Source organism: Amphiura filiformis, chromosome 5, assembly GCF_039555335.1.
Source record: "Amphiura filiformis chromosome 5, Afil_fr2py, whole genome shotgun sequence".
Classification (NCBI taxonomy): domain Eukaryota; kingdom Metazoa; phylum Echinodermata; class Ophiuroidea; order Amphilepidida; family Amphiuridae; genus Amphiura; species Amphiura filiformis.
In genome coordinates this window covers 37,403,730-37,417,128 of record NC_092632.1, presented here as the reverse complement: position 1 = coordinate 37,417,128, position 13,399 = coordinate 37,403,730, and the positions used below count along the sequence as shown (strand labels likewise).

The 13,399-nt window shown below is 35.8% G+C and overlaps 2 protein-coding genes across 3 annotated transcripts in view; both read right to left on the bottom strand.

The window, feature by feature from the left end:
• LOC140152171 (uncharacterized) overlaps positions 1-5,620 on the bottom strand; it is a 257,889-nt gene extending 252,269 nt beyond the window's left edge. Inside the window, exons 1-2 of the mRNA XM_072174471.1 lie at positions 5,477-5,620; positions 4,410-4,529 (exon numbers count right to left, since the gene is read on the bottom strand). Of these exons, the coding sequence (XP_072030572.1) occupies positions 4,410-4,529; positions 5,477-5,620 (264 nt within the window). The remainder of the gene's footprint in view (positions 1-4,409; positions 4,530-5,476) is intronic.
• Positions 5,528-13,399, bottom strand: part of LOC140153081 (centrosomal protein of 128 kDa-like) — a 56,153-nt gene continuing 48,281 nt past the window's right edge. For both annotated transcript variants that reach the window (XM_072175698.1, XM_072175699.1), the window contains 2 exons: positions 9,388-9,651; positions 5,528-5,654 (listed from right to left, as the gene is read on the bottom strand). In XM_072175698.1, the coding sequence (XP_072031799.1) occupies positions 9,457-9,651 (195 nt within the window). In that variant the 3' untranslated portion in view covers positions 5,528-5,654; positions 9,388-9,456. The remainder of the gene's footprint in view (positions 5,655-9,387; positions 9,652-13,399) is intronic.

The window sequence follows — 13,399 nt, the reverse complement described above, 5'->3', positions numbered from 1 at the left end:
ATTGCAGTGAACATGACTTATATATACCATTTATGTGCAATGTGTGCACATATAATGTGCCACATTGATAACATTTCTATAAAGTTCACCAACCCCGAGGTCTCTATGCTTATATAATTTTCTGGAATAACCGCAAGGCATTTACAGACAAGGATTACATAAAAAAGCGAATGAACGTAGAAGGGAAATAAGTTTCCCCTAAACGGGACCACGCAGGAAGTCCCGCAACTAACATCTGGTTCTTTTATGTTTTGATGTTGACTACTGAGTACCTGGAAATATCAATACTGTGTTCTATATAATGAATGATGTTGTTAGGTATTGGCCACATGGATGGGGCTTTTATATGGAATGAACACAACTGAGAAACACTTGGTATAAAGGCATGCCAGGAATCACATGTAGTGGTGCTAGGTCACATGTGTGATTGACTTATACCATTTATGTGCAATGTGTGCACATATAATGAGCACATTGATACCATTAAGAAAGATTTAATTGATTTTAAGAAAGATTAATTTTTGGTAATTTGCAGGTCAAAGTTCTATCTAATAGCATGTTCAGATCATGCCATTCCTGTTAGGTAAACTGAACTAAATGACAGGATACTTGCAAGCTGTTTACACTGCTAAAAAGTGAGCCACATGGTGTATTCCTAATTTCCTATGCACATTGCATACAGAGTAACATTCTCCAAATGGATGTATTTTGGGAAATTGACTGCTCAGTGCCAGAAGTAGGTAAGCTAGTGCAATATGAATACTACAAAACAGCTGCTAAAATTGCAGTGAACATGACTTATATATACCATTTATGTGCAATGTGTGCACATATAATGTGCCACATTGATAACATTTCTATAAAGTTCACCAACCCCAAGGTCTCTATGCTTATATAATTTTCTGGAATAACCGCAAGGCATTTACAGACAAGGATTACATAAAAAAAGTGAACGAATGTAGATAGGAAATAAGTTTACCCTAAACGGGATCACGCAGGAAGTCCCGCAACTAACATTTGGTTCTTTTATGTTTTGATGTTGACTACTGAGTACCTGGAAATATCAATACTGTGTTCTATATAATGAATGATGTTGTTGGGTATTGGCCACATGGCACCAGCGAATGGAGTGAACACAATTGAAAAAACACTTGGTACCAAAGGCATTCCATGAATCTCATGTAAGTGGTGCTGGGTCACATGTGTGATGCAATTCAAGAAAAATAAGCAACTTTTTTGGGGAAAAGTCAATAGTTTTTAATTCATATTACAAATTTATGACAATCCATGAATATTCTTGGCTAAGGTACCTAGTTAAAGCCATAATGTACAATTTCCATCCAATTTGAACTTTGTTATTCTTTACTCGAAATGCTGAAATAATATCAGTAATATAAACTATCAAGAAAGGTTTTTGTTCACTTTTATACCGAAATAACAATGTAACATGAAAGAAACCCTATGATGTAATATGCAAATTATGACATTATGTCAAAATTGCTTTTTTCACCTGACAAAAACATCAAATTTGATTGATATTAGGTGTGAAGTTGGGACAGGTGTAAATGTTACAAATTATCCAAAAAATCAGGATTGAACCCATTTCATATTACATTATGGCTTCAAATAACAGACCCATCACATATCAGGACATTAGGCTACACTGTGCGTCTTTCTATGTGTAGTTTTACCTCTCCTTTAACATCGGATCACCTTGCTCATTAGGCTAATGAAACTTTATTCCTTGGTTCCCATTTCATCCTTTTTGATCTGGGAAGAGGTGACTATTTTATTATTCATTATTTTCCTTAATTTCAGTAATTGAGTAATTGCATATATCAATGGTGGAATGTCAGTACTACAACCTAGATTAATAAGATTCATGAATAAAACCTAGACACAGGGAGGTGGTTTACAGTAGCATACCACATCATTGGCAACTTTTAAGAATTTTTGTTGCAAACACTTTCTGGTTCAGGAGTAATTGCCATTATTAACCCTGTTTTATGTCCCCACTGATATGCAACTGTTAAATTGATTAGGAAGACAGGCAGGGTGTCAGCCAGCCACCCGTCCACCCATCATTTCGGGCGGGCAGTTAATGCCTCTGGCACATGCTAAATTCTGAAAATAATGATTGGATAAGTTCTGTGAACTCAAAACAAGACCAGGCTAATGGCAATAGCTATTTGAACCCCACAAGGTGCAGAGGTCTAATTATGTTTTTAGGGTCATATTTTGAACAGGGAGTTTGGGTGAAAATGAGAGGCACATGTCAAAAAGAATCTGAAGAGAATGGTTACATTTAATTAAACAATTGATAAGTATGGTCCATTTTCCTTCAAGAATAATGAAAATATTGGTTAGCGTGAAAAATCATTGCAGACAGGAAATGGGACAGAATGAATTGACTTTCACTGGCATTATTCAATAATGATTGGCATGATAGTGTAATGTAAAGCATTGCAAATCTGAACATCCTGCATCCCAAATTTGGTGAATGATTGACGTTGATAGCTATGAGTATGAGGGCATCAATACTCAGTGTATGTTGAACAAATCAAGGATGAGGTTACATGATGCAAGATGTCAATTTCCCAAAGAAAACAAGCCTCTTGTCTCCCCTATCTTTTGTATGTGTGAAATTTTAACAATTTTGATCAAGAATTCTGAAGAGCAGCATGTATTTGTTAACCTTCATCCAAAAAAATGAAATATTTGATTTGATCAAGCTAAATGATTCGTTTGTCGAGCAAAGTTGTCAAGTTTATTATATTTGCCATTTTCAGAGCTTCACTTCAATAAAAAAAAAACTCCATCACAATTCAACTTACAATTCTAAAGTTATGGTCACTTAAAAGTGTTGCTCAAGTTGAATACTACTATTGGCTATATCAAAAAATCAATACTAGTGACAAACGACTCATTTCGCTTGATCACATCACATATGCACATGTATGTACAGCAAGCATGAGCAGAGATAAAGGGAGGGATGTGTAAGCCCCAAAAGTAGACATCAAATCTGTCCAGATTAACATGAGGTGATATATATATAATATGAATAAATTTGTTGGGCAGATATGTTTCAAATGGATTACATATTTCTCATGCTGAGCTACTACAAGATATTTGTTGTGTTTCGATTACTCATAACACTGGTCTTTTCATCATATTTACAAAACCATTTTCAATCATATTTTCTATTGCAGATATCATAAGAATGGGTGACTCAATTTAAGTCTACACCCCTGTGCTAAGATCATGTCTTCCACAGGCAAAGTATAGAATTCAACTGGAATGGCCAATTGCATGTTTGACAGCAAATGACATCAATGGAATAAATATAGGATGAACTTTTTTTCACACAAAAGCAGCAAGCTAGCAGTACATTCTGGTAATCTGAATGTTATTGAAATGAATGTTGCAAGCTGGCAATGATACTGCATGGCATTACTTGCCTTCACTACTATAGTGCATTATTCCAAGGTATTGAAATCATATTCATCACCACTTCATGTGTTAGCCTACATGGTGACAATTAATTGACATGGTCAGAGAACAACTCACGCATTATACACTTGATTATAATAGGGTTTGCTTTCCTGAAGTTCATGTCAGAAGAAGTAGAACCTCTTTCCTTGGCCTTTGGGCCAGATTCCTCCTTGCTCGAACCCGGAACCTCCGGTTTCATTGTGAATCACAGTCTGTACCAATATGCCACTGTACAGTCTACAATTATACAATTGGTGCCCCAAACCTATCCAATTGAGGACTTACAGACAGGCACATTCCTCTTATCAATGAGTATATATTAGCCTATTCTGGACTGACAGTGGCAAGAGAAAATATAGTTAATGTGTTCCACTACACAGATGTGTGCACAATGGATTCTGGTTTCAGTGAGAATTTCCATTAAGGCATTAAACAACTTTACATTGGACTATTCCAGTTGAAATCCATACACCCCCTATGGAAGACATGACCTTAATCTTCCACACAGGGAGTGTGAATTTCAAATGGGGTTCCCTGAATGGGTGCCTCCATTTGAAATCTACACCCCCTGTGTGGGAGGTTAAAGTCATGTCTTCCATAGGATGTATATAGATTTCAACTATAATAGCCCAATCATATGGGTATGCATTACACTATTCTGAACTGACTATTACAAGGGTTTTATTTCTATAGTTAATATAGTTAATGTGTTTCACTACACAGATGTGTGCAGAATACATCCTGGTTTCAGAGAGAATTTTCAGCCAGACATAGAAACTTTTACATTGTAAACTCATAAAAATTCAACAAATAAATCACCAGTTAACTATCTAAAACTCTAACCCTAATCCATGCTTGTACAAATCCTATCCAAAATCAAAACCCTGAAGGTGCAAAAGGCTATTCTGTTGCCCTACCTTGTCCATAAAATTCCTGGTGTCCCTGAGTTCCTGTTCCAAGTCTGTCTTGACTGATTTGAGCTTGTTGATCTCAATGTCCTGAACACGGACTTGCTCATCTTGATAAGCTCGCTTTTCCTACATGATCAAACAGAGACAAAACAAAATATCAAAAACAAAACAAAATATCAAAAACAAAACAAAATAATTAAAACTAGAAACTGAAATTATTGCCATTGATCAGTTACGATATTCCTCATTCCTCAATTTTTACCGAAGTAGCAATTACTTTAATTAAGAATTTAACCAAGTAGAGCACCAAGATCCCGAATACCTGCATATGACCAAACCTTAAACTGGAAGCTGGTAGTTTAAGTTTCCCATTAAACACCCACACACCACACCATGCATTGGGTCATTCCATTTAATATCCACACTACCCCTGTGGAAGATTGAACTAAAGTCTTCCACATAGGGAGTATAAGTTTTAAATAGAATAGACAATTGGGTAACTTCCATTTGCAATACTCACTACAGGTGTGATAAATAGATAAAGCCATAATAGAGGAGGAGCATGGGTTTCAAAATGATTAACTCTGACCAATTACATTTGAAAAACATACTCCCCCTGTGCAAAATCTTCCACAGGGGTAGCGTGGATTTCAACTCAATAGCCTACTGCAATGAGGAATTTGTAAAAGCTAGCCGTTTGATTACAGAAAAGAACTTTTTTAATTGGTGCACAATTTTAGGATGTTTCTAGTACATTGAGTGTGAAAAGAAATTCAGGGCAGTCAACAGTTGGACTTGAGACTGCACTTGCTAGCGTGAGTACAGTGAGTACCTTCACTTGACAGCACTCTCCCACGCATGTACAAATCCACAGGCACTTCCTGCACCCCTACACCCACACACACCACCCCCACACAAACCCCTAGCAACAATTCTTTCACATTCCTATCAATGTTTGTGCAACATGTTGATTAGTATCACCCTCTTTTCTTTCATGAGAATCAACACCAATTTATCATCACACTGGCCCTTATGGCACCTGTAAGCTAAATGTATTGATTGCAACAACATACCAGTATATCGTTGACCTCCTTCTGCAGCGTGTTCTGTGCTGTATGCGACATTGTTGTACTTTGCTCCTTGAGGGCATCATTTTCTTTGACAAGTTGCTCGTTTCGAGTTAAGAGTTGCCCCGTACCATGTTTTGTTGCTTCCATTTCACGTTCTAATTTCTTACATTTCAGTTTCCACCTGTAGGAGAGAAAAATTGTGACATTTTTTTTTATTGTTTTCTTTTCAGAAAAACAAAAACATACAAACAATGTAAGGCATTTTCTTGAAATTCTGAAATGCTCTGAGCATGTTTTAAACAGATTAATAGAGTAGGACAAAGTACATTGTTCAATATGGCTTTTGTTTGAATGAATTTGCTTCAGCCACAATACATATTGATAAGTGTACTTTGTCCTACTCTCTCAATCTGTTTAAAACATGCTCAGAGCATTTCATAATTTCCTGAAAATGCTTCATATTCCACATTAATCAACTTCTTAACCAACTTAGACAATGTGTGGCTTTTTGCATGGGAGAAAGAGCTAAAGTAGCTTCATATCCAATCAAAGTGACACCTCTTTCCCTACCTTCTTTTGCAATTAATTCATTTTGGCAGAAAATACATAATTGAAAACATATTTTATTATTTTGGCGGCTAAGTAATCATATTAAATAATAATACAAAAAACAACAAAAAAACCAAAACAAGAACAATAACTGAGATTTGTCATAGAAACATGTGGCCAAAAGCCACTGGCAACATATTTCTTTTCCTAAAAAAAAATCATGCCCTATGTGGCATTTTTTTGGCTGCTTCAATGCCAGAACATTGTCATTCAAGAATGTAGGCCCCAAAAGTTGATATGTGGCAAATCCAATGTCACATACATGCATGCAGGTTTCTCAAACTACCCTTGTGTGTTTGAGAGGGGTAGGGAATGACATATTTTGAACATACATATTGTAACAAATACAATTTAGACAATTGAATGAGGCAAACATGTCACTTATTGATCATCAAGGTAATTTCTTAAATTCCTACATAAGCTTTGTTTCAATTAAATCGGAAGTCTACAAGTAGTCCTAAAACAGCTTGGGCCACTTTTGTGTCTGTGTCACAAAAGTGACTGAATTGAGTTGAATCATGAGCCATCTCATCGGTGCTCATCTTAAGATGGGTAATGTTAAAAAATGGGGCATTTGAAGTGGTATTTTAATTTATAAATATGAAATAAATATCAAATTACTTATTTACTAATGTCAGTTAAGTGAAATAAAAACATAAAAAACCTTTGCTTTTGTCCTGAAATCTTTGACAATAAGAATGAAAGTTCATTTTACATGGTACAAACTTGATACGTGCGAACATGGCAAAAAGTGGCCCAACTCGTTTTCTGGATGATTTAGTTAAAGGTCCGTAACCCGATCGACAGCATCATCCCCCCAATTTTTTTCATTGTTGATGAGGTTTTGGTATCACATAATAGATACTATTTTTCTCATTACTATCCTGAAATTTGACGCTCCAAGTCGACGTATTTCCGGAGAAATCATGAAACACAGCGGTTTTTACAGGTTACCAGTTGTTCGCATTTTACATGACACGGGAGTTTTGGGAAGTCATATAATGAAATCGGAATAGATTCGGAAGACTTCACCCCAGTACCAATTGTCCAAAAAATACATCAAATAGGCCCCTAATGTCAAACTATAGATGGCGCTATAATGATATAAAACAAAAACAAAAATAAAGAAATACATAAGAGGGGAAATAAATAAGGAAACATGACCTATATTGTCAAGCATGATACGAGGAATATGAAAAAATTATGAGAGCACCTCCCCCATTAAAAAATTAGTTAAAAAGAAAAATCATAAATATGTGAAAATGTGCATCATATAGCTAAAAATAAAGAAATAATTAAGCGAAGTAAATACAGCATGGGCTATCTTGTCAAGAATGATAATGAGCGCAGTGATATGTAATGTTTTTTGAGATTAATCAGTATGAATAGAGGGTATAAAAGTGTACAGGGGCCAGCCGGTTTTCAGTGCCAAGGCGAACGCTTCCTGTTCACCGGGACATGCGCTCGGCTGTTGTTTCGGGATGCCTGACCAGAATGCAATTCACGCGTACCAGTGTATTGGCTTGCTAATATGCTAATTATTCACATTTATGCTGAAATTGTTACCGTTTTCTCACATAGATTGATAAAGCGGACAATATTTGACGTTGTATGTAAGTTTGAAGAGAATCCATATCCTAAACCGATAGGGTTACCCCCCTTTAATTGAGCATGGCGTTTGAGCCCGAACTAGTAAAGAAACCAAGTAAAGTTTTTCTGTTAGCCAGACAAGATGTTATTGATTCCAACTGCATATAACATTGTTGCCATGATCTCTTTTATGTTTTTCTAAAAAGCAAAATTGCAATTGTATAAATTTTATTGTTACAGTCTGAACAGCAAAATAATATCAAACACCTCAAGTTATGTTAACATAGTATTATACTTGCAGGAAAGGCGATGCATGGTAAGCAAAGGAACTAGACATAGCCTGACAATAGCATTACCAATATTGCAGTTTCGTAACAGGGGTAACAGGCTGTACAACATTAAGAAATAACTTGCAGAATACACCCTTTTTGACATGATTGGTATTTTCATAAGAATTTCCTCCGACATTACAACGTAATCCTGTGACGTTAATGCAACCGATCTGGCACTGTGATTTGGGCACATAAATGGGCTATTCCATTTAAAATCCACACTACCCCTGTGGAAGATTTTGGAAATATCTACCACAGGAGGAGTATGAATTTCAAATGGAATGAGCACATGCACCTGATTCAGGTTGAATCTTCCACTGAGGGAGGGTGAGTTTCAAATGGAGCTGTTAATGTGTTCATTCCATTTCCCCCTGTGTAAAATCTTCCACAGGGAGAGTATGTATTTTACTTTGTAACAAGAGCCCAATCCTCTTTGTTACAAAGTTGGAAAGCAAGCGTGAAAGTTTAGAATTAAATGTTGATACTGTTGAATCTTCATTGTGTAATCAGACAGCTGTACATACACATCAATGTGCAATCAAAGACAAAATGTTTGCACACTGTTGAATACTAGATGTAAAGAATCACTCATTTTCTAAGATAATGACATGTTGATGGAATTGCTTTAGCAAATTGAATCCTTTTATCTTGCAACATTAGTGAACAAAGCAGAGTGTGTGTGGGAAGGAAGGGGAGAATTTCTTTTCATACCAAAAATAATCATCAAATTGTCAAGCGTGCCAGCTACTTATCATTGACTTTTGATCATAAGAAATTCTGATTTTACTACCACGACTACAACAATACAAAATGGATAGTTTTATCCAAACAAATATTTTCAGCTTGCACATAAGTCTCGCAAAGTAAATTGTAAATAAAAAAAAACAGGTGATCAATTTATTAAATAATGTGAATGATTATATATAAAAACTGTGAAGACTAAATATCTTTGTTGGCAATAATTTTGTCATATTGCCTACACTACAAGATTCCTATTGGGGCTGCCTGCACAGGTACACCTTTGCTAAGGTACTTGGCTGGTATTGTACAGTAACAGGGGGGTACCTGGGGAGTACCAGGGTTGTACCAGTGTAGTACCAGTGCAATACCACTGCTGGTGGGTCCTGAGCAGTAGCAGCATTGGTACTGTGTAGGTACTCTGTGTGTTCCAGTCAGGTACCTTGGCGACAGTGTACCTGTGCAGGCGGCCACAACAGAAATCCTGTAGTGTAGGTAAAAGCCCTATCATTGTCATTATCTTTCAAAAGGAGGGAGATGGTCTTATATAATTTGATACCAGATTTTAAAGCATTTTATTTGTAACATTGCATGCAGTACTTTTCTTACATACAACGATCAAAACAAAAGTGAACTTGTACTAACTGTTTGACAGTGTCCTGTGCTTTACTCTTTATCTGAGCTCTCTTCCTTTCACTTTCCTCCAATCTTTTCTCACAGTCCTTCAGCCTGTCTTCCTGACCATTGGTCACCTTGCTCGTATCCCGTAACCTCTCCTGAATATCCTCTAGTTGCGACAGAGCTTGCTGGCGCTCTTGCTCTGTCTCCGTAATTGATCACTGCTCTCTTGGAGTTGCGGATAAATTTGGTTTGATGTCTTTCTTTGTCTTCTAACTCTTGATTCAATTTCTGTGAGTACAAAAAAGGAGGAATGAGCATACTGCAAAATTTATACTTAGTAATTATTTTTTGGCCTTATATTATGCTTGATATAAAACGACATAGAACAACATTTACATGAAAGGTTGTCTGTCTTTCATAGCGAGAAAGACAGACAAAGAGAGATAGAGAAAGAGAGAGAGTGAGATGGTGGAAGGGCGAGTGGAGAGAAGGAAAATGGAAGTCGACTCACAATCTAGCATGCACTGCCTAGAGCACAAAAGAGTTAACTGCCTTTGTTTAACCTTTATGGTTAACCCTTTTGTGCACCAAGCTGCATATGTACTTGACCTTTTTGTGAGAAAAAAGAAGGAGATATAAAATTAAAAAGAGAGGGAGAGAGAGAGTGAAACAAAAACACATTAAATCAATACTGAAATGATGTTATATTTCTAAAGCAAAAAAAAAATCTAATCAAAATCTTCAAAAAACATGGTCAGTTAAATCAAGGCCATGAAAACTCAATTGTGAGCAATAGGTCTATAAGTTGTCCAGTCACAAGCTGCATAGCTCATGCTTTTTATTTTACAACACACTACCTAAGCCCTTTCAGGACACTTTCTTTTTTCGGTCTTAAAGATAAGGAAAATCTAATTAATAGGACATGAGCCCACACAAAGTTGCATCAAATTTCATGGCATTGTTTAGCTTTACAAAAACACTAGCCAGCTAGAATCCACAATTGATATAAGTAGAGACATGCTGCGGGAGACAGCTATCCGTATTGCATGCCTATTAACGGATTTTAAGGTGATGTTGGGTGTGGGTCAGTCAGTGTAATATCACTTATCACAGGGCTTCAAGCCAGCTCTTGCCAAAATATATAGGAATAATAGGAACATTTTGAATGAAAATATAGGACAAATATAGGACAGCGGAAGTCAAATACAGTGGGTATCAGAGAATAGTGACATGGAGAGGATACACATACTTTAATATTTGCATGATTTGTGCATCATTTCCGACTGGTATGAGCCTATAAATAATATACTGGGAAAAATAGAGACCAGTAAAATGTATGCACTGACCCACAACAAAGGTTTGTAAATACAAAGAATATGTGATTGAAGTCATTAATATATTAATGTGCAAATAGATTGACACAAGCTATACAACAGAAGAGGTGATCATACTCAATCACCCTACCAAGACCAAGTTAGAAGTTCATTGGTAATTGCATATAAGCTTCATAGTGGAGTAATGGCATTTTAAGTAAAAACTATGCAAATACGGTCTTCATATTCATAAATATCCAAAATCCTGACACAAAACTATACAGCACATGAGGCCACCATACCCTGTCACCAGACCAAGTTAGAAGTGGATCTGTTATTGAATATAAGCTGCAGAGTGAATTAGTGAAAGTTGAGGCAAAATATGCAAATAAGCTCATTAATATTCATAAATATGCAAATAATGTGACACAAAACTATACAGCACACAAGGCCACCATATGCTATTACCATATCAAGTTGTTCGGTTGCATAGTGGATTAATAGTTTTGCTTCCGCCTGGACAGCCAAACAAAGAGATAAAGACAGACAACCATCTGGGCGATAACATAAGCCCCCTATGTGTGGGGCCAAAGAGGGACACATTTGAATGAAATTCATCTTGTACTTGCTATTGTTACCTTATAGATATGATAAAATTTATGTCAAACAATTTCCGAGGCAAACTTTCCGCTTCCATATAATGTTACTAGCAGTCATTTACCTGTCTTTGTAACCAAGAGCCTATCTCAAATGACGTCAAAATATATATCACTGTGCAAGCCTCACGCAAGTTACATCACAAAATAGGTGACACATCCTCATAAAACTAGAAAATATTGACTCAAATTTCATATTTTGAAAGAGGTTCAAATTTGGTAGGTCAAAATTCACCAAATGCTTGATTTCATATATTGGATCAATATTGGATTGAGATGTAATTCATATCCTGTTTTGCCTTACCTTGGAAGCATGTATTTTTTATAATTCAATCAACTTAGTAGAACATTAAATATCTTGTCTAAATTATCAGGACTATCACTTTAGAAATACACATACCCACACCTACAAATGACAAAAACAAAAGACAATATAAACCAAACAAATACACAAAAAACATACACAATTGGAACATGGAGCTGGTGACACAAAGATTGCACAGCAATGTTCCAAACAACACTAAAACCATTTCTCTCACTGCTTTTAAGGGGGTACTACACCCCTGCTAAAATTTATGCCTATTTTTGCATTTTTCTTAAAATTATAGCGCATTGGGGACAAGTAAGATATGTATATTATAGGGCAAGGACTACAACTACTGCACTATAAATTTTATTTCAGCACAGACAACAGTTGTGGGGTTACAGTCAAAAATGAGGGAAAACCAATAGTTGATCAATAAATCAATAACTACTTGCTTTGAGTTGCTGAATGTTCAGTACAGTAGTTGCAGTCCTTGCCCCTATAATATACATATCTTACTTGTAACCAATGTGCTATAAATTTTGAGAAAAATACAAAAATAGGCATAAAATTGGCCAGGGGTGTAGTACCCCCTTAAGTGGACTTGCCATCCTTGCAAATTTTGAAGGAAAAAATAAAGTACACAGGTGATTAACTGTGTATACTTATAGCCACATATAATATCAGTGTTTTATCATGAGTCAATGACAATAAAATAAATACAGTATTTTTATTATGTGCAACTTTATGTGCAGCTCATCCATCCCCATATTTTGACATCATGGTTCCTGTTGACCATTGCACCAACCTGTTCTTTTTAATTTCAAAATACTTGAGTAAAAATAACAAATATTGAGTCCAACAGTGTCACCTTAAAATCCCTAACACCATGCTACACAAGCACAGTCAGTAAAGATGCCCCTAGGAAACTAGATCACAGACACTTCAAGGTATCTACCACATTAAAACACCAGTAATTATTAATAAGGCTTTTGTATTAACACGCAGGAACAGGCAAGAAATATATACACCGACACAGATAATTAACATTTGTTTTAATGCCAAACTCTTGACTTACCTAATAAGAAACCTAATCGCTAACTTAAGGCTACGCATGTTTGTAGCTAATTCAGAACGCCTTCACCTTACAATGTGAGAGTTGATTACTGCGGACACATCATTTAACAATTTGATTGGTTTGGGATAAAAACACCTGAATTTGTAACAGGAATAAGAGCTTATATAAAAGGCCAGGGTTGAAAGTAGAGTCCGAAGTTTTCCGTTTTACGAAAAATGGAAAACAATCACGGAATCGGAGGTACGACACAGAAAATGACATTTTTGTATGATGTGACAAAAATTGTTAAAAGATAAGAGAAACAAATGTTAAAAACAATCATGAGATGTGTGTGTCAATTTTATTATAAACAATACTGTTTTTAAATTATTGGTGCACTATTTCAAAAAGCTGCGGCTTTAGTCTTTGTAATATACATGCCTTTGTAATATACCTTTATTTCCATATTATTAAAATAATATGGAAATAAAGGTATATTACAAAGGCATGACCCCCCTATATCCCTCCAAACATCGTAACAGTCAGCCTATTATCGTGAGAATATTCCAATCAGAGCATATTGATCGCGATATTGAACACTTTATTGTGACATTAATATCATTGATACATTTTAAGCTTTATTCATGAAACACAAATTTACAAATTTCACAACACATATTACAACACAGAAAATGGATTTTAGAAA